At 38.3% G+C, this 22,371-nt stretch overlaps 1 protein-coding gene across 1 annotated transcript; it reads left to right on the top strand.

Moving 5' to 3' along the window:
* The first annotated feature begins 1,452 nt into the window (after window positions 1-1,452).
* LOC144451677 (uncharacterized) lies at window positions 1,453-21,896 on the top strand. The gene is made up of 18 exons (XM_078142573.1): window positions 1,453-1,498; window positions 2,261-3,412; window positions 4,886-5,095; window positions 7,470-7,646; window positions 7,904-8,074; window positions 8,559-8,729; window positions 9,188-9,358; window positions 9,689-11,218; window positions 11,972-12,300; window positions 12,496-12,563; window positions 13,677-13,834; window positions 14,185-15,092; window positions 15,427-15,494; window positions 16,120-16,277; window positions 17,573-17,635; window positions 19,046-19,374; window positions 19,941-20,060; window positions 20,664-21,896. Exons 1-18 carry the CDS (start codon window positions 1,453-1,455, stop codon window positions 20,694-20,696), a joined length of 5,862 nt encoding a protein of 1,953 aa, XP_077998699.1. The 3' UTR covers window positions 20,697-21,896.
* Window positions 21,897-22,371: the final 475 nt, after the last annotated feature.

Here is a 22,371-nt window from a genome sequence, read left to right as displayed (position 1 = left end):
GATAGTTTCTGTGTGTTATTGGTTTCTTCTCATCAGATGCACAGTCATTACAGATTGGAAGAGTTTTACAAATAAATAAGAAAAATGTGAAGTTATGTATATGTCAATTCCTTATTTGCCGAGGAGTAGTTCAATGCCTTTATTTGTATAATAATCAAATCTCACTCACGGTTCCCCCAAAGAACCACACTGACGCTAAACTAATTTTGAATTCGGTCTGGGAGTATTTTTTTAAAATGTTAAAATATCCTCATAAGCAATGGACCAATTAGAAAGTCGTATCACAGTAGTACTCGTCTTGTGATAAATTGTTAACGTACGGACGACTTGTGTACATTGTAATTGGCCTTCATCGAGTGTAAGCTAATGCTCCAAAAAACTAAAAAAAATAGTTCCTTTGATTTCGACCACAAAATCCCCAGCTTTTCATTGCAATTCTAAAGATAGACTCTCTTACAGCCCTCGGAGCTTCGCTTTACTAAAATTAAAGCTAAACGAATTATTTTGTATGTACCGATGCCAGCTAATTAACCGTACTCGAATATCCTTGTACTGTGCGCCCTCATCGACCATGATAGAGATAACCATTCGTTGACGTGTGACTGCGACGCTCCGTGTTATCGCGAAGCTCGGACTTCGCGATAACACGGAGCGTCGCAGTCACACGTCAACGAACATATATCTCTATGTGGTCGATGAGGGCGCACAGTACAAGGTTGTTCGAGTACGATGGAGTACGTTATGTAGATGGTATCGGTACATACAAAATAATTCATTTAGCGTCGATTTTAGTAAAGCGAAGTTCCGAGGACTGTGAGAGAGTCTATTCTAAAGAATGTGTGAACGTCAAAGAATACAGATAGATACTAGGACGCTGAATTCAGACTGAGGTTGAGAGAAAGTGCTAAAAGAGCCTGTTTGTGTTCTATTGTTTACATTGCCTTATGTCAATGTAGAGAGACAAAGGGCATTAACTCGAGCACACTTTCACCTCCTGGTACACACTGTCATCGGTTTGATTATGTAACAACGGCAAAATCAATGGTGACATCTCCGTTATCTTTCAGGGCGTGACCATTTGGCACCCACAAACACACGGGTGTTTGGTACGTACCTGGACCTATTCTCGGTCAGCGGCTGAAAGCACAAGGCATCTGGGCAGGCAAGGGTAGTGGTGCGAATAGGAGAAACTTTCTACTGCTTTACACTCAACAAGTCGAAGCAGTGTGCGACCACCATGGCCATCGGAAATACTGTCTCCGTTTTCTTGATCTGTTTCTTCGCATTTACTTTCAGCGCCGATGGTAAGCGAGTCTTTCTACTTAGTGTAGATCAATTTTTACGTGTAAATTCAAGAACAAATCAATATACGGACACCTCCTCTAACCTACAAGTAGAAAAGTTTTTTTTAGCGATAGTGGTTAATTCAAATGCATTGTTTGGCTGTAAAACATGTCGTCAAGTCACAGAGGTATATTTTGTAAGGAAATCGCTGCATGTGAGAAAAGCGGAATGTCTTACTTTCTCAAAATAATTTCAAATTGAGAATATCACCCAAGGCCAAAATGGCTGCCTTGTAAAAAAGACACCGCTCTATTTTACGATTTTCGCGTCGATATTAATATTGACACACGATCTAACTTGAACCCATGTTTTTTAAGTAAACCAAAACCTTAAATGTTTCTGAGAAGTGGAAAAATAGAACTTTTTAACATAATACGTAGTTTGCCTGTTCTAAAAGGTTCTCCTTTCCAACTCGCGTTAAAAAACCCTAAGATGATTAGACAGTACGTAATAACTCGTTCACTTCGTATTCGCATTATTTATAGCTACCAGCAAGAGAACAATTGAAAATGATCATGTTTGTGCTAACCGTTGGTTCGATGTATGTACCACAAAAAAACAGTCGATACCCACGTACATGTCATCTTGTAGACGACAGATATAATTTTATTTGTTTTAAAACTAAAACTGACATTAAAACTAAAATGGTAGCATTTAGTGGTACTATTAAACCCCTTCTTCATGATGACTTCACTTCTTAAACAGGCGATATACAAAAAGTGCGCTTTATGAATTGTCAAACATTATTTGTGCAGTAGCTACGGTTACGTAAAACGTACTCTGTTGTCTCATTACTAGTATCAAACAAACTCCCCCCAACATTAAAATCTAAAAAAGAACACAAGTCCTAGATTGATAGGATATAATTGGCGATTTTTCTAGTGAATGTGCATGTCTTATTGTGTTTCATCTGTAGCCCAAGCTGATTTCAAGGCTGAGGGCACCGTTGAGATCCCCTTCCTTGATGTAACAGGAAATGGTGATGTTGAAGAAATTGAATTCACTACAGTGATAAATAAGAGACCAGAGACTGAACCTTCGACCACGAGGGGCGGTAGACCAGACCGGGAAGTCACTAGAGGTGAAAGACCGGAGATTGAAACTACTACCGTGAGGGGAGGTAGACCAGACATGGAAGTCACTAGGGGTGAAAGACCGGAGATTGAAACTACTACCGTGAGGGGAGGTAGACCAGACATGGAAGTCACTAGGGGTGAAAGACCGGATATTGAAGCTACTACCGTGAGGGGAGGTAGACCAGACATGGAAGTCACTAGGGGTGAAAGACCGGATATTGAAGCTACTACCGTGAGGGGAGGTAGACCAGACATGGAAGTCACTAGGGGTGAAAGACCGGATATTGAAGCTACTACCGTGAGGGGAGGTAGACCAGACATGGAAGTCATTAGGGGTGAAAGACCGGATATTGAAACTACTACCGTGAGGGGAGGTAGACCAGACATGGAAGTCACTAGGGGTGAAAGACCGGATATTGAAGCTACTACCGTGAGGGGAGGTAGACCAGACATGGAAGTCACTAGGGGTGAAAGACCGGAGATTGAAACTACTACCGTGAGGGGAGGTAGACCAGACATGGAAGTCACTAGGGGTGAAAGACCGGAGATTGAAACTACTACCGTGAGGGGAGGTAGACCAGACATGGAAGTCACTAGGGGTGAAAGACCGGATATTGAAACTACTACCGTGAGGGGAGGTAGACCAGACATGGAAGTCACTAGGGGTGAAAGACCGGAGATTGAAACTACTACCGTGAGGGGAGGTAGACCAGACATGGAAGTCACTAGGGGTGAAAGACCGGATATTGAAACTACTACCGTGAGGGGAGGTAGACCAGACATGGAAGTCACTAGGGGTGAAAGACCGGATATTGAAACTACTACCGTGAGGGGAGGTAGGCCAGACATGGAAGTCACTAGGGGTGAAAGACCGGATATTGAAGCTACTACCATGATGGGGGAAAAGACAGATAAACCAGACATGGAAATCACTTCGATTAGTGGAGGAAGACCTGGCATGGAAGTCACAACAATGAAAGATGAAATTCCAGGTAAGAGAAATGTTATATTTCATCAAGCCTATAGTCAAAATGGAAAATGATTACATGTACTTGTATTACCCGTGCTAAAGCCATTGTCTTACTAAATGTGCTAACCACAAATAACACTATGATCAAGAGATATATCTCTGCTAACAAAATACCAATAAATATAAACTACTGTCAGTCTCATACCGGTTCCAATGAAGGCAATTTGATTCACTTTGGATGTCTTGTTTGTTCTGGGCATCTCGTCTTGATTTCTTTTCAACTTAAAATACTTTTTAAATTCAGAAATGACTAAAACGTAATGTATTTAAAGAACCCCACAACTTATTTCAAAAGCACTCCTGGACTCCCAATTTCAATGATACCATTTGACATTTTCCATTGTCGTTAAGATAATAACTTACTGTTAAATATAAACGCCGCAAGGCTGAACATCGATAATGCATTTGGCCATACCTATGCAAATGATCTGTCGATCTACTCTTTTCACCTGAGTAAATGAATTCACATCTCGTCGGTCAACATTTCTTAGACGTATTTAAGAAATGACATAACGACCTAAAACCAAAATTAAAAGTATCAGTTCATGATATTATCTGTATATATTATATACTATTTATTATTCTAGAAGAGATTCACACACTCTATTTCGATGTGTTTACTTGAATTCGGGCTCTTTAACGCGAGAAGCGCATGTGTCAATACCAAATTACTGTAAAAGGGTGAGAGGTCATATCACTCGTCACTCGTTGCACAACAAACCCAAGCTTCAGGGAGAATGTGGTCAAAAGTAAAGAAGAATTAAGGAGGCAAATAAAATAGGACTCCAAACTTACATAACGTCCAGAAACACAATGTTTGAGAGAAGACAAGACAGTATAACATTTGAATTTCCCGAATCGTGTTGCTGGCCAGCCTGATAGTACAATAATACATAAAAGTGATCGCGATTTCTTTAATCTTCTTTGATAACGTTCATTTCGAGAGCTGTAGACCTCAACTATCATAGGCGAGGGTAAAACATTGCATGGTAATATTTTTATTTTAATTCCAAAATCAGGGTTTTGCTGGGTTTTTTGTGAACTTGTTACAATGGCAATTACGTTAGCTGACGTAAAAACAAGTCCTATTAACATGTGACGTACAGGGTAATTACATATTATTCCCAATAATTTTCTTCATTCAGCTAAGAGCAAAACAAACAAACTGACTAAAGAAAAATATTGGAGAATAATACATTTATACATGCGCAAACGTAGTTTAAGAAATATTGAGGAAAATTGTTCCGATTTGAGAAATTTGTCTTATATTTTGAGCACCACAGAACCAATGGCGTACTAGTAGTAACGAGTTTTGTCAAAATTGCCAGGGTATCCGTATTTTCTGTTCGAAAGCCTACAACTTGGCTTGCGCTTGATACGATAATAACATTTTCTTTTCTATTCACAAAGTAATGTAATTTTGATCATATTTCAGTCCCAGAACCAGAACATTTCGGATGTAGGAAACCCATAGCACCATGGATGGCCAATCTAGAAATCCAAGGGGACCAGGGTCAAACAATGTTCGACGAACACACCTTTCTATCTATTCGGTGCCCTCCTGGTTTTATGAAAGATGGACCCGAAGTATCCGAGTGTCTTAATGGCCGTTGGATGCCACCAATTTGGCACATGCGCTGTTTAGGTAATAAATATCTTTTGTTATTTTTCGTTACTGCAAGAATAGTACTAGTGTATTGGGTATTGACAGACAAGTGTATAGTAGTCTGAATATTTACCTAGTAAATCTGTATTTAACTCCGAACTATATATTAAATAAATACAAATAGACGAATTTTCACTTGACGTAGCGGCGTTATTGAACGCGGTCTCTCCGGTAGTCTTATCTTTAAATTCGTTACCGAACACATTCTGAATGAATTTCTTAGTTAGTATACCGTATACATAACACATAATACATTGTGACAAAGCGTTAAAGGACTTCATGTGAACGACTTGCTGTAGAAAGTACTCGAGATGTGAATGCAACGCACAGAGATCCAACTTTGCTGATATAACTTGACTATATAAGAGCCTAATTACAAACAATTTTTTTTGAGAAAAAGGCCAACAATTTGTTTGCCCTTATGACGCTAAATCAAATTTAAATCATACGTTTTTTGCGCATTATATCTGTTTCATCCAGGAAGATATTTGGTGAGATAAGAGAGGAAACAGCAAACTATCGGAATATAATGCCACCAGGGCTTTTGAGAAACATGTCATTTTTTATCGAGAAAATACAAAATTAATTTTTACTATGACCGTTTGACTCTGCGCCAATTTTTATAATTCACGTTTTTACCTAGTTATTTTTCAGAATCACAGTTGGTCAAAATTATAATTTTTTTATACAAAAGGTGGACTTAGGCCCTTATGACAGTAACACCTTAACTTGTATAATCAGACAAAATAAGAATTGAAATCAAAGGACCAAACATTTACATGTGCCAAGAAGCCTGATAGGGCTGAACAACACGACGTATCTTACAGTCTGTTATCTATTACGTAGTCTGTCCCGGGCCTTTTCGGTATTCTTCACTCTGCAGTAGTTTCTTTGTAATATACAATCAAAACAGTAGTTCAGCTGACAAATCTTTGAAATGCCTATTTACATTGTAGAAGATATAGTAACAAGAACCTTTGTTGCTTTAAATCGAAAACATCAACCAATAATCAACACAAATGGGAAATACTCTATGTTAAATCGCTAACAAATAGTAACCTCACTAATTCTTGACGTTGTCGGCGCTGGACGTTAGAAATTCACTTTACAGTCGATGGTGATGATATTTAGCAGGGAAGCGTCCAAGATAATATATTTATATTTGTTTCATATACTACCTGTATATATTCACCATAATTGTATCTGTGATATTTGGGACTTAAAAAAAAACTATTTTAAAATTTAGCTCAATTCAAATCTTGCGATTTCACACTTACGCAATATTCCGTGCCATTCGTAGGTTTTCAAGACTGAAGTTTCATTACTGTAATTGCATGTATTCAAGTTGTTGGTCTCTGGATTAACTGTCTGTTCCTCTCAACATTGCACCTGGGATGAACAATTCTTGTTTCTAGCTTCTCTGGAGTTGTAGTTCTTTATGTCTGTGAGGGTATTAAGTTTGTTTGTAGCTGTGCGTGTGCGTGCGTGTGTGTGTGTCTGTTGGGAGAGGGGGGAGTAGAGGGGGGTGGTGGCTGGGAATCAGATGATAGAGCGCGTTTTGAATGAAAGTTCAATTGCCGGTCTTGTGACATGCTATAAGTACGTAACATGGATCCGGCCGCCTTTTTTTCAGTAAAGTGAATAAACCATTCCTTTCCGTGCGTTATACATTTGCGATAGTAAAAAGTTAAACGATCAACGCAGAGGGCGCTTACGCTTGTGATTTCATGTAGCAATTAGAGGGGCCCTCCAAATTGGTATTGCAAGTGTAACAAATTGGGGGTAACCTCTACTGTTAACGTAACCCCCTTCAATGTTACTCTCTCTCTCTCTCTCTCTCCACTCTGTACACGGGATCGACTTCGACTTTTAGGGAATTAGCTCAGACTACACACTCCTGACCTCGGACCGTCCCTTCCAAAGTGAATCCATAATTTTATTATTCCATTAAATTCTTATAAACGTAAAATATACAATACTCAAATGATTGGGTGATAAGTAATCAGCACCATAAATGACTAAAACGGAAGTATCGCCGTCGCCTTAATTCAATGCAAATGATATTGGCAAATATGAAAACTAGCTAAACAATGTGATCACGTCATTGTTCTTCCAACTGTCTGTAATCAGTCATTATTTGACATCAACGATCTTTTAATAACTTAATGTTGTCATCTCAGAAGAATACTATTCGCGAAATGCAAACATTTGTTCTAAGTATTAATTCATGACAGCTGAGAATTCACGGTGACCTCGCAAAACATCAAAACTTAGCGAATATTAAAAAGTTGTATTCTGTCATCCGTAACACAAGTATCATCAACACTCACAAAGTTATTCTTTTTTCTGCTAGCTGGCTGTTTAGTGCCGAAGAAACCAATGAATAACGGCGTTTTCACAAACACCACAGGTCGTCATGGTGACAGTATTTGTTTACATTGTAACCGAAGCTATGTCCTTAGGGGCCCAGAAGTGTCGAATTGTCATAATGGCACTTGGTATCCCCCACTGACCCGCATGGAATGTGTTGGTATGTAAAAAATATATTTAACTTAAGTACATTAATTACTAGTAACACATATCTCGGAAATTGGTACCACGTAAATTCATTTTTATTCAAAATCAGTTAACATGAAATGTTGTGGAACGAATAAAGAGTCGGTGATATCATACAAGGCAACGGAGATTAAACATTAATGATCATGAAAGCCTGGGATGAAATGTCAGTTTTAGCATACGAACTGCTATAGAAAATAATCAAATATGTAAATTTGATATCACCTACAGCTCATTGTAGAAACCCAGGGATCCCCATCAACGGACATCAAGTTGGAATGCCTAGCTATGAAGCCGGTTCATGGGTGAAGTTCCAATGTAAACCTGGTTTTGAACTTTTTGGTAATCAGTTTATCAAATGTGTCAATGGACATTGGAGTGCTCCACTTCCGACATGTAGGGGTAAGCAACATATACGGAATTGTATATATTAAATGTATAGCTGACTGGTGGAACGCTTTACTGTTACTTAAACAAAGCCGGTGCTTCCTGTATAGTGACATATGAAGTGAGTGAGTAAATGAGAGATGATTAGTTTATGATTACGTGTGTGTATTTGTATTTGTATTTGTATTTGTGTGTGTGTGTGTGTGTGTGTGTGTATTTGTATGTGTGTGTGTGTGTGTGTGTGTATGTGTATGTGTGTGTGTGTGTGTGTGTGTGTGTGTGTGTGTGTGTGTGTGTGTGTGTGTAGATATGTAGGTAAGTAAGTAAGTAAGTAAGTAAGTAAGTCGAGTCTTCCAGATAAGATTACACATCAGCAATCAATCTGATAGAACGTAGCAATCGTTCGTAAGATTATTTTGAACTAAAGAAGACGTTATTTCTACTCAACTTGCTTTAATTGTAAATGATGAAGTCATGATTATTATATTTTCCCCCATAGCTCACTGCGTGAATCCAGGCTTCCCAAAGAATGGAATGCAAGTTGGATTCCCAACGTATGAAATATACTCATGGGTAGAATTCAGATGCCGTCAGGGATATGAGCTCTATGGCAATCGTTTCACCAGATGTGTTAATGGAAAGTGGGCCCATCCTTTGCCGACCTGTTTGGGTATGAAACGTATGATATTTAGTATGTTTACCTCAGCCTGACAATGTAAAGCACTCTGTGTTTATAAAGGCAAAGGAAATAAAATGTTCATGGTGTCACCACATGAGGGTAAGGTTCCTATAAGCCCTTAATGGAAAACGTATCACAAGGCTTCTTTACAAAATTTCAAAAGTTGAGTATGTTACTGTGTTATCACCCAGATATAATATGTAAGTTGTTGGCAGTAATCAATACAATTGCACGAAAAGACAGATGTAGTTGGATTTTTCCTTTAGAGTGGATCACTACTCGATCCAACATATTTTATAAACTATGGATTCTGAAGAGCGATTTTGTGATTTTATATCACTGGTACCTACAAACCACTTGCGATTCCAGAGAAATATCAAGTTGGTTTTTACTTATTCCCCTTAGTGTAAAACCTCTCTCTTGAGCATTATTTTTCTTGTTATCCGCAGCTCACTGTAGAGATCCAGGTGTTCCAGTCCATGGTATGCAAATAGGACAGCCTACCTATTACAGCAACTCATGGGTGGAATTCAAATGCCGATATGGTTATCAACTGTATGGTCACCGTTTTATGAAATGTATTAATGGAACTTGGAATTATCCAAGGCCAACTTGCATAGGTAGGAAACATACTGAGTGTTTCACCTTGAAAAATATTTAAGGCAATGTAAAAATTCGCTCACTTCCTGCCTCCTTCCCTGATTATCTGACTGTCTGTCTGTCTGTCTGTCTGTCTGTCTGTCTGTCTGTCTGTCTGTCTGTCTGTGCGTCCGTCCACATGTCTCTCTAACTGGGATATGTTTCTCTCAAATGTCTCTTTGTATGCAAATGACGTAAACATGTCTATACAGTATACTACTTTCCTACCACAAGCCAAATAACAAATACTTTCGTGAATAGTTAAAACAATAATGATAATAAGTTAAGTATATATTATCATTGTCTTACAGGCTCATGTTCTGAACCCATTCTGTCAAGACATGAAGATGCAGTATTACCCATACATTTTGTTAATTTTCCATCACATCTGATGCCAAGTAATAGTGATCGACCACCTATTGGAGTAGATGAAGATAATCGGCGACCACCGGGAGAAGGAAGTGGTCAACGACCAGGCCAAGGAAGTGGTCAACAGCCAGGTGAAGGAAGTGGTCAGCAACCAGGTGAAGGAAGTGGTCAGCAACCAGGTGAAGGAAATGGTCAGCAACCAGGTGAAGGAAGTGGTCAGCAACCAGGTGAAGGAAATGGTCGGCAACCAGGTGAAGGAAGTGGTCAGCAACCGGGTGAAGGAAATGGTCAGCAACCAGGTGAAGGAAGTGGTGAGCAACCAGGTGAAGGAAATGGTCGGCAACCAGGTGAAGGAAATGGTCAGCAACCAGGTGAAGGAAGTGGTCAGCAACCAGGTGAAGGAAGTGGTCAGCAACCAGGTGAAGGAAGTGGTCAGAAACCAGGTGAGGGAAATGGTCAGCAACCAGGTGAAGGAAATGGTCAGCAACCGGGTGAAGGAAATGGTCAGCAACCAGGTGAAGGAAATGGTCAGCAACCGGGTGAGGGAAATGGTCAGCTACCAGGTGAAGGAAGTGGTCAGCAACCAGGTGAGGGAAATGGTCAGCAACCAGGTGAAGGAAATGGTCAGCAACCAGGTGAAGGAAATGGTCAGCAACCAGGTGAGGGAAATGGTCAGCTACCAGATGAAGGAAGTGGTCAGCAACCGGGTGAAGGAAATGGTCAACAACCAGGTGAGGGAAGTGATCAGAAACCAGATGAAGGAAATGGTCAGCAACCAGGTGAAGGAAATGGTCAGCAACCGGGTGAAGGAAGTGGTCAGCAATCAGGTGAAGAACGTGGTGAGCAACCAGATGATGGACGTGGTCAACAACCGGGTGAAGGAAATGAACAACAACCAGGTGAAGGAAGTGGTGAGCAATCAGGTGATGGACGTGGTCAACAACCGGGTGAAGGAAATGAACAACAACCAGGTGAAGGAAGTGGTCAGCAACCAGATGAAGGAAGTGGTCAACAACCAGGTGAAGGAAGTGGTCAGCAACCAGGTGAAGGAAGTGGTCAACAACCAGGTGAAGGAAGTGGTCAGCAACCAGGTGAAGGAAGTGGTGAGCAATCAGGTGAAGAACGTGGTCAGCAGCCAGGAGGAATGGGGGGCAATAATAATATGCCTGTTTGCAGTTGCTCTCAGCAAGTACTCGCTCGGAATGTTACATTTGGACCAAATCAGCCACCTGTAGAAAATGGGGGTAATGACAATATAACAATGCAATGTAACTGTACAGGGAATGATCAGGAAAATAACGGATTAGAGAATTTACCAGATTTGCCACCTGAGATTCCTAACTTTAAACCAGATGAATATCCAGAAGGTGCAAAGTTCTACTTTGACTGCGAACCAGGATTCTTTCTGGTTGGGCATGATATGCTGAGATGTCACAATCAGCGCTGGAGTGGCGAGGTTCCATATTGTGTTGGTAAGTATACTGTGCGGTAATCAATCATACCCCTTCCCCATTTGCTTAGTACTTCTGTACATGTATGGCCAGAACTTCTATAGAACCAGACTTCTTCTTATCCGCACATTTTGCACAATTCTTTTATTACATTACAACCTGCATTTATCATTAGTATTGAAATGTCGGGTTTACAACTTTTTAACTATGCAAGTCATAAATTTCATTAACTGAAATAATGCGTAACTCAAAAGTTGAGTATAAAATCGTTGGCTATAATAGTCGACATCTTCAGCACTGTAGCCATGGGAATTGAAACTGAAACTATATTGTCTCAGATACTCTGAGATCACGTTTGGCCTTACCATTTAGGAAAAAACAATACGATAATTTATATTTTACTATCCCCAAACCCCGTGAACTCTTAAATACAATCATTTAATTATCCACCGACAAGTCGCTCTGGTACAATGAACCACACTGGCGACCGAATGTAGGAAGTTTTCTTTGCAATGATATGACCCCCTGTGACTTTCTCAGGGGATTACGTCATTAGGACTCTGGCTTTATGTGACTTTCATAACATTGATGCCACATAAATTTTGTTTATAATTTCCCTAGTCTCTCTGACAGGAATGGGGGTGGGGGTATTCATTAAGTGAGAACACTCAATGACTACAGTCTGGGTAACCGAAACTAGACAGTGGTTACCTTGACTGTAGATGGTGAGAATCGATTCTTCATCCAGCGTTTCGAAATGAATTTCCTCTGTAGACATGGCAACTGGAGAACCACCAGAGCTTGTAAGCGATTGGTTTGATGAATATCTCACAACAGAGGCGAGCAACTTACCAGATATCGACAGTAAGACGAAGCCAAAAATGAATCCATCGAAGACTGAACCTTACCCGGATATAACTACACCTCCAGTGCCGACATGTCCACCTGTATCGAAAGAGGGATCATGTAACGTCACCGCAACGGCTCAGGGCCCAGCTTTCAGTTCAACTCTTGTCATTGAAACGGGTTATTCATGGGATGGTGCACTGGCAGATCCATCGTCTTGTGAGTACAATGAAGCGGCGGCAGAGTTTTCCTATAAGGTAAGATAGCCTTTCCAATAAAGATTAGGCCAAAAAAATTATATAATTCTATTCAGTAAGGACTTGAATCAATGCAATAATGTTTAGTCTTTTACACATCTTGAGATATGTGTATGCCTTTGTTAGTTGTAATATCTGTATTAGGGGTATTTTGTGTTAGGTTCAATGTAAGTCAATCTACTCTTCCACTTTCAGTTGGCGGCCATATTCAACGCAAGTTCATTGTCGAATGACTTCGACTGTATCGACGTCTCCTCTTTCAGGTAAGTCCTTTTCGAGGAAAGTGTTCTCTATACGGTAGTATAGTATGCGCCTCAGCAATACTAAAATTGTTGTTCAAGATATTCCAGACCATTCTCAGATATGATTAAAATCTAGAAAAAGGGGTCATTATGCCAACAGGACATGGAACCCCTAAATTTATTTTATTATTTCACTTTGACCAAAATCAAGGTTTCATATGACAAAGTTTGGAGACATTTTAAGAAATGTAGTTTTCAGGGAAATTTGTGCAAAGAGCGTATTCTATGTTAGCGGAGAAATACCTCAGTTGATCTGGTTAAGACAGGGGGAGTAATTATTGTATATACACTTCCTAATCAGGGCATTGCAATCATTCTGCAAGTTGAAGTTGTTATTTGACTTGATAGTTACCAACACTTTCACTGCTGAAGCCAGAATGATTGGTTATTGAGTGGAATCTAAAAGCCGATTATGTAAATAAAACTCTCCCCTCCCTCACGATCCTGTTGTGTTCAGACAGCAATACAATTTCAGTACAATCTTGAAAGAAAAACAACCTCAACTTGCTAAATAACTAGCCGTGGTAATGAAATGTGTATATTATGTACAGTCTACATTTCCTGTTTTAGTTGTAATTAATAACCCTTGTACTGACTTGTTACAGGCTGAAAAAAGTACGCAACTGGCAATACCAACCATTATAAATGGGCGGTGATCTATTGCAAACACAAGGTGAAAAGGAGGGAAATAATTTGTATATCAATACTGACAAACTTAGAGATCGGTGTTGCCAATAGCTTGAGAATCGAAATTTTATGTGAAATTTAATATATTTATGCTTTCACTTTAGCCAGTGTATCGATACAAATATATGGATTTTATACGTCATTTACCACTTGCCAGAGATTATCGTTAGGCCGTGTTTATACGTCATTTACCACTTGCCAGAGATTATCGTTAGGCCGTGTTTATACGTCATTTACCACTTGCCAGAGATTATCGTTAGGCCGTGTTTATACGTCATTTACCACTTGCCAGAGATTATCGTTAGGCCGTGTTTATACGTCATTTACCACTTGCCAGAGATTATCGTTAGGCCGTGTTTATTAAATGGGTTGCTTTCCTCTCTTTAGACAAGGGAGCGTCGAAATAGATTATAAGATAGTTTTAGATGAAGATACCCAGGTGAACGAGTCAGACATACAGGTCGCCTTTTTCGAAGGTTTAAATAACACAGATGTTCTGGAAGACGTGGAAATAAACGAAGAGGCAATTGCGTTTGTCGTCTTTGGTAAGTTTTGGAGTGATGTGTGTGTGTGTGTGTGTGTGTGTGTGTGTGTGTGTGTGTGTGTGTGTGTGTGTGTGTGTATGTATGTATGTATGTATGCATGCATGCGCGTGTGTGTGTGTGTGTATGTATGTATGTATGTATGTATGTATGTATGTGTGTTTGTGTTTGTTTGTTTGTTTGTTTGTGTGTGTGTGTGTGTGTGTGTGTGTGTGTGTGTGTGTGTGTGTGTGTGTTTGTGTTTGTGTGTATATGTGCGTTAGTGGGGGCATTATGTATAATAGAGGCATTAACAAAGCAATCTGCTTTTCCCCAAATTCAAAGTCCATATTTCCCACATTTATTCACCGCAGTTCCAACAACACCATCACCCACTGAGCCGTTCACTGAAGAAATAACTGAAGCTCTGACAACTGAGTTTAAAACTACCAAATTTACAACTTTGGCAGAAACTACAGCATTGCCAACCTTGCCAAGAACGACCATAAGGACAACAGCAGCACCAAAAGCAACGACGATATTACCTACTACAGTGGCTGCCACAACGTTGTCAAAAACCACTAAACAAACAACTTTACAACAAACGACGGACGTGACCACTATTTCCCAAACAACAGAAGAAGAAACTACCCATGTCACAACACCAAAAGTAACAACGACGGCTACAACAATGCAAAGAACAACTATCGGAGAGACTACCAGGCCAACCACCGCGCCTATAACAACGATGCCGGAAACAACCGAAGTCACAACAGTATCAATAACAACACATCTAGAAACAACATCTGTACAAACGACGTATGAAACAACAAAACCAACAACAGCCCCATTGATGCAAACTACAGATGCTACAACTCTGCTGCCTACTTCTAAGCAAGAAACTACCAAACCGACAACAGTAGCTCAGCATACTACGACTCTACCAACCACAAAACGTGAGACAACAAGTGCAGCAACGCTAAATCCGACGACGAAGAGGTCCAACAAGAAGAGTACAACACCACGTCAGATCACTCAACCAAAACTGACAACTCTTGAACCAACCTACCCAACTACGGACGTCTTTGGCTACACAACTTTTGCTACTACATACCGACCGACTTGCCCCCCAACTATCACCCGTGGTGTTTGCCAAGGAACAATTAAAGGACAGATGTTCAGGTCAACTCTAATAATTGAAGTTGGCATTGAATGGAAGGACGAACTTGTCGATGCACAATCTTGTACCTATGGCGAAACAGCAGCAATGTTTTCAGCTATGGTAAGTATTGTGAACTCTCGCCTCTTCTGAACTCTCGTGGTCCTGTCGTGTTTTCCCGTGTAAGAATAGCACCAATCGTAAAAATAACTGTTTTGTTACCATTTTGGTTTCAAACTTGTTATATAGACAAAATATCGTAGAAATGGAGCTTCTGGGTTGGCTACTCATCTGCCCGGCCTACTAGACAGAATCTTTCTAACTGTACTTTAACAAAACATTTAAAAGTCACACATCAAATTCTGAAATTAGAAGGAAATATCTACTTAATATTTAATCATATAATTCAGTCATTATTTAAAAAAATATCTTGATTATTTTAATTTGTATCTTACAGCTGGCTGATGTCTTTAACTCAACTGAATTGGCGAATTATTTCGATTGCATCAATGTCGACTCATTTACGTAAGTAAATATAATTTCCAAATTGGTATCTATAGTACCTATATATACGCACATACACACAGACACAGACAAGCACGCGCGTACATACATACATACATACATACATACATACATACATACATACACATATACACAAACACACTTTGTCACTCGGCAGTATATTTGATCATGAAAGGGCAACATATTTCTACCAATGGCTGTAATCTTAGCATATATAACAATAAATGTAACTATAAATGCAAATTCTGTCACCCCCCCCCCCGTGGGAACACCTTATTTGAAAATCACAACAAGCTTATGCTTCTCAAGTTACTCAGTTATTAAGAAATCACCAAGATGGTCGTTAACAATCTTGTTTTCAAGGAAATCATCAATCTTTCCCCACATAATTAGCATTTGGTGGCCATTTTGGATTTAAAATTGGTTAATTTTGAGTGCACCAATTTATATGGTGACCCCTGATTTCCTTCTGTTTGATTTTAACGGAGCACTAAACATAAAATGTTGAAGACTTTCACTTCTGATGGACACATTATTTATTGTACATAAAAATCATTGGACTGCAATAATATTCTTATAACCTGTAACTATCTAATATGCATTTTCTGACATTATTCATAAACAGGAAGGGTAGTGTTGAGATTACATATGACGTTGTAGTAGAAGAATCCGCTGAAGTGTCAGAGGAAATAGTTCAAGAAGCCTTCATTGAGGGCATGAATAAGACTGCAGTCTTTGAAGAAATGGTAATCGACAAAGAGGCAATAGTATTTGTTCCTATCGGTAAGTTATTTTGTTTTCAAAAATCTAACTATTCCAAAATACATACGATTTGCGGTTACCTTACACCAACTGCCTATGAACTATGATTTTTCTCCTCCTACGCATGACCATGGATAACTAGACAATCTGGCAATAGAATGTAAGGTCATACACGTGGTCGTTGTGTAGAGGTTTGTTGTCTGACATAGTTGAAATTTTGATACTTCATCATCCCACAAAACGTCGAAACTCATAAAATAAATGGGAAGAACAAGAAGGACTGGCAGTTTTCCAATATGTTATTAATTATTTTTAATTTATCTAAGGTTACTTTTCATTTTTATTTATTTTGGCAACCAGATTTACCAAAGCCAACAACTCATCGTAAGTTATTATTTTACTGTAGTAGTTTTCTATAGTGGTCTTTAGTTTTGTCCTGTGATTGATGCATTTGCCTTTTCGGTTTGACCAATATTTCACCCATTTCTTACAGCACTTAAAGAAATTCATTTCATCTCGTTTGTTTTACCATTTCCAACCTTTGCCTTCAACTATCCGATGTATTATCACGAACGGTCGCCGTGTTGACTTGATCATTACTTCTCAACACTCAACACCTGTGCTTATCGTCACCATATTTTGTAGTGCTCGAGTAGTTTTTTCTGTTGACATCATCATACTAAAGGTCACTATTACCTTTCATTGTCGTTCTTAAGGCGGAATGAGGCTCGGGACACTTTCCCTCAAAGTCAAATTTTAACGTTCTTAAAATCTCCCAAAATTTCATCCTGGTCCTTTTTGAAACAATTAAGTAATTTCTGAAGTTCACTGTCTATTATTCAAGAAAAACCGACAACCTTTTCCATAGGGCTAGCACGGTAGTTAGCGGCAATATGGGATAATAAAATGGCGTAATTTTGATATCATGTTAACATATATTTCAAACACTTGTACAGTGACCAACGCTTTTTTCTTGACTTTCACTAAGAATCGGTTGGTCAAAGAGTGTTTTTGAAAGAAGTAAAAGCTACTGTTTTTATAAAGGTTTTATTTCGAGGCACATACTACGTTAACATATTTAGCCATTTTGAAATTATTTTAATTTTATCATTATTGCAAGCCATTTGTAGCTTACTGTTTTCAAAATTACAAACTCTTCGCACAAAATTAAATTTGTTGCCTACAATTTCCTCATAAGTTGTCGCTAGCTAGCTTTCATTTCCCCCCACTGAATGTAAGTTGACACTGTCACACGTTTAAAATATTCTAGTGATTTGTGACTTATTGTGATCTTATCATGTCTTATGTTCCTTCAGTTGTAACGTCCACCATGCCAACCGATCATCTCAGTACCATTAGCAGTTATAGCGACACCAGCGGTAAGTTACACTCTTGGTGTCAATTTGTAAACCAGGGCCCGATGTTGGCAGATAGATAAGAAGGGTCGGCGCCATGTGTCAATCAATTCAAAAGGGGTTGGTCAGAAGATCTCAGAACTTTGTCATGTCAGAAGAATATAACAACCTAATATATTTATATACCACCATATTGCAAACGTCTAGTACTTGTCACATAACAACGTGAGTGTGTGTGTGTGTGTGTGTGTGTGTGTGTGTGTGTGTGTGTGTCTGTGTGTGTGTGTGTGTGTGTGCGTGCGTGCGTACATACGTACACACTTTCATACTTTCATACATACATAGATACATACATACATACATACATACATACATACTTTCATACATACATACATACATACATACATACATACATACATACATACATACATACATACATACATACATACATGTAATCAGATACTCGGTTTAATTAGAAGATCATTCATATATCTAGACAAAGAATCACTGAAAAGACTCTTCATTGCCCTTGTGCGTCCGCATTTAGAGTACGCCAATGTTGTGTGGTCACCACATTTTGTTAAAGACTGCAATTTAATTGAAAATGTGTTACGGAGAGCAACAAAATTAATTGGAGGAATGAGAGACATGAGCTAAAGGTGAACGTTTGACGCGCTTAGATATTCCCAGTATGTCGTACAGAAGGATGAGGGGCGATATGATAGAGGTATGGAAGTATCTTCATGGTAAATACTCTGCGAACCAGCATTTTTTCCAATGCGAAACACATAGTGCCACGAGAGGCCACCCACTGAAACTTCGGAAGTCTTTGTGTCAGAAGTCAACTCGCGCCAACTTTTTTCCAAACCGGATCAGCAATGCATGGAATAAACTGCCAACAAAATTGTTACAGCGAATACTATCAACTCTTTCAAAAACACTCTAGACAGTCACTGGGCCGAATACAAATACATCATTAACATAAACTTGGATAGTGTTTGATTTATATACATGTTACTATTCGTGGAACTTTGGACTATGGACTGTTGAACATTTGATTTTTTTACGTTTGATCGGCTCATAGGCTTTTAGCCTTCAAAGCTGTACATAATATGATGATGATACCTACATACATACCTACATACATACGTACGTACGTACTTACATTAGCACACACACACACACACACACACACACACACACACACACACACACACACACACACGTTGGTTTGTAACAAGTACTAGTCATTTGCAATATGATGGTATGTATATAAATACAGTGTTAGATTGATTTTAAACTCTTTCCATATGTTGCTTACAGGTGTATACATAAACATGTGCTTTTGACCAATTCTGTATACTTTGATGTATTTATTCTAAAAATTCCAGACAAATCTTACGAAACTCATTGTGCAATTCTTTTTCTCTGCAGTATTTGATAACAAAGTTGTCCTAATGGCCATAGTCCTAGGCGCGGTATTGGTTGTTTTAGTGATAGCTTTGGCTGTGTCATACGTTACATGCAACCGTAAAAGACAACGTCCGACCAAACGACACCGTGATGATTATCGACCGTCAAAACGACAACATCGTGCCCTGGATGAAGAGTCACTGGCGTCGGGATCATCTACACATGAATTACTAAGAAGACACAACGATGAAATTTATCACAGGGATATCGCTATGACGAAAGGAATACCAGGGCCTTTAGATTTTAAACACTCAGCCAACACATGGGATACGTCAATGGCAAACTTTCAGGTGAGTTTCCCGTATAAATCAATATGCTACGTAACCAGCTTACTGACTGTGAGTTTCATAGCTGCCGTTTTGTCAGCTTGTTATAGTATTGTATATGAACCGGGTAATGCAATTTGAATATATTCCCAAGAGCTGATTGGTCACAATGGGGAATGATTACATATATCAGACTATTTATTCAAATGAAGTGACTATGTAAAAGTACTTGTGTAACTGTGACCCCTGCAAGTATGAAACCCATGAAGCATATATGCTAATCTATAGGAAATGTTCATACAATGCTGCTAATAGTTCTAAAATTAAGCATAGGGTAATCTAATATAGGTTTTGGGGTTGTGGCAAAATTAATTAGATTGAATGGCCGCGTAACAAGCTGAGAAGACGACAGTTATGGAAGTCACAGTAAACATGCTATACGCTACGTTAAGTCACGCCTAGATTTAAGACATTGAAAAGAAGTTATTTACACTAATTCTGGAAAATTCTGAAAATAGAAGATTGAATGTTAATAATAAACGTCAATGGTTATATTTGTGTATTCACAAGCATTCATGATTGTTTCGTAGAAACCCCCCATTTCAAGTGGTCGATCCCATAATGTGATGTCGTCCTCAATGCCACCAACTGATTATGATGGGATAGTTAGAGGACAATTCACAAGACCATACATCGCAACTGGTGACGAGGTAAGCTTTAGATTATAAGATATGTTACCTTTAATATGTGAAGTTAATAGCGCAACAAGAGATTGTTGATGTAGTTAGATTGGTGAAGTGGAAAACAAAAGTAGTATGCCATGATGGTCTATTGAAGAATGTTTAGCCTACTGTAATCGTTGTAAAACCATTGTTATTTAAAATGTAGCGTCAAATTTAAACATATCTAAAGAGTATTATGCATTTCATTTTTCAGTAGTTTTCCTCTCAATACGCGCTTATGACTTTTATTTGCCTAATTGTTCAGTATTCAGACCTAGAATTAGATTATTATTTAAACGGATCTGCCAACGTAGGTACTGCACTACGAAGTGGTGTGATTTTGATTGAATCAACAACAACTTTCCTCTATAGATCTGTAATTGGATGATCCTGTCTACCAGCGCCGATACATCATATTCACACCACTTGGGGTGCTATTGATGTCATCTGACAGTGTGGGTAGATTTAAAATTGATGAAGTTTCATGTTTAAGTATTTGATACCTCCCGTTCATTAGGGAAAAGTGGTCTGAGGCAAAACACTGCGTTATAGTAGATACCAACATAGTTTCTTTATTTGTTTTTTTTCCAGGCGTCAAGGGTTAACTACTACAACAACTACTAGACAGCCCACACAAGCAACACTTCGCATGAACCATATATGTTAAGGGAATATTATTAGTTACCTTCTCGACCATATCCTCTCTGTGCCAAACCTTTCTCGACAAATTGTATCACTCTACCGTCGCCTGAAGTTTTCCCTTGACAAAGAACTAGGAATGACATATTTGTTAATCATAAATTATACATATATTTACATACACCTTACCCGACCGCATAAGATTATATAAGTTAAATGTCCCTGTCACATTTTAACCTTAGTCTTTGCTCAGGTAAACATTTAAATATAGCGTACGTGGCCACGTAAGTGTCCTGGGCGTTTATATTTTATTAGTCTATGCATAATTACACTACTAACCGTACATTTTAAGCCTTTTTATTATTATATCTCTTCTATCTAAACCAGACGGTGAATCTATAGAATTTATTGTTAAAACTTGATTCCTTTCAGTTCAATAGACTAAGTGACGAAACCTACTTAGCAACTCATCTTGAAATACTGACAGAAAGAGTATTGTTATCGGGTTAGAGTTTCAAAAGCATCTTTGTGTGAACAAGGTTACTTTTTTCTTCTTGTAGGCACTACATGTCACAGTTTCCAGCGACATATTATAATTATACATTTCAATAGTCAACATTAGTACAGTGCCCTAATACATACAGACAATGTCACTGTTGACTAACCAATACACGTCATTTTACCAAATCAAAAAGAAATGTCTTCACAAGACAGTGATTTGAAATCGTTGAACGACATTTACAACTTACATTTTTGTACATCTTTAATTCTGTCTTAATGCATAGCTAATTTTTAGACACATTTATGACCGTTAATAAGCTTAGCAATATATTTACAATCGAGGTTTATAAATGAAAACAATGGGAAATATTCGCCATCCGATAAAGACAGCCCATGCGTTATACAATTTGAGAAAGTTAGAAAACAAAGCCAGAAGCCATTTAGGTAGAAAGATTTAGTTCTGCATATTTGTGTTTAATTTCACACACCCAAACAGTATTCATGTGTATGTTCAGTGCATGATTTAGCAAACAATTAAAAACAATATATACCATTTTTAGGTATTCTTCAGGACATTTGATATATTTTGTACATTTTAGACTGTTGATTATATATTTTCACAGGGTTGAATGTGGGAACTGTTATTATTTCAAATCATTATATTTCACTAATATGTAAATTCTATGCGTTTCATTGTTAACAAATTTTAAATATTACTGTTTACAAAATCTTAGAAAACGTTAATAATTGTTTAGGAACTTGCAAAGTCTTTACTTTTATTGTTATGTAAAAACTAGCTATTCCTTTTTAACCACACTCGCCGAATTACGCATATATATTATAAATCTATGAAATAAATAAATAAAGCAATTTCAAAAGCAAATGGAAGTTGTAATGAATTCGTTTTCTTCTTAGAGTGATATACCATTTAGATTTCAAATTGTATTTTTCGAAATGTTGTAATCGGAAACTGTGTGATTGCAATTTGTAACATAATTCAATCGTTATATAAAAGGAGAAGTATAGCTAACCATTACACCTTTTAACCATTAATCTAGGCGAATTTATATCAATATGCAAGCAAGCAAACTTTCTTTTTCAAATGAAATAAAATATTTCATATTTCATACTACAATCCTGTAAAGTGAAATTCATATCA

Source organism: Glandiceps talaboti, chromosome 21 (assembly GCF_964340395.1).
Source record: "Glandiceps talaboti chromosome 21, keGlaTala1.1, whole genome shotgun sequence".
Taxonomy (NCBI): Eukaryota; Metazoa; Hemichordata; class Enteropneusta; family Spengelidae; genus Glandiceps; species Glandiceps talaboti.
This window is presented reverse-complemented; position numbering and strand designations above follow the sequence as displayed.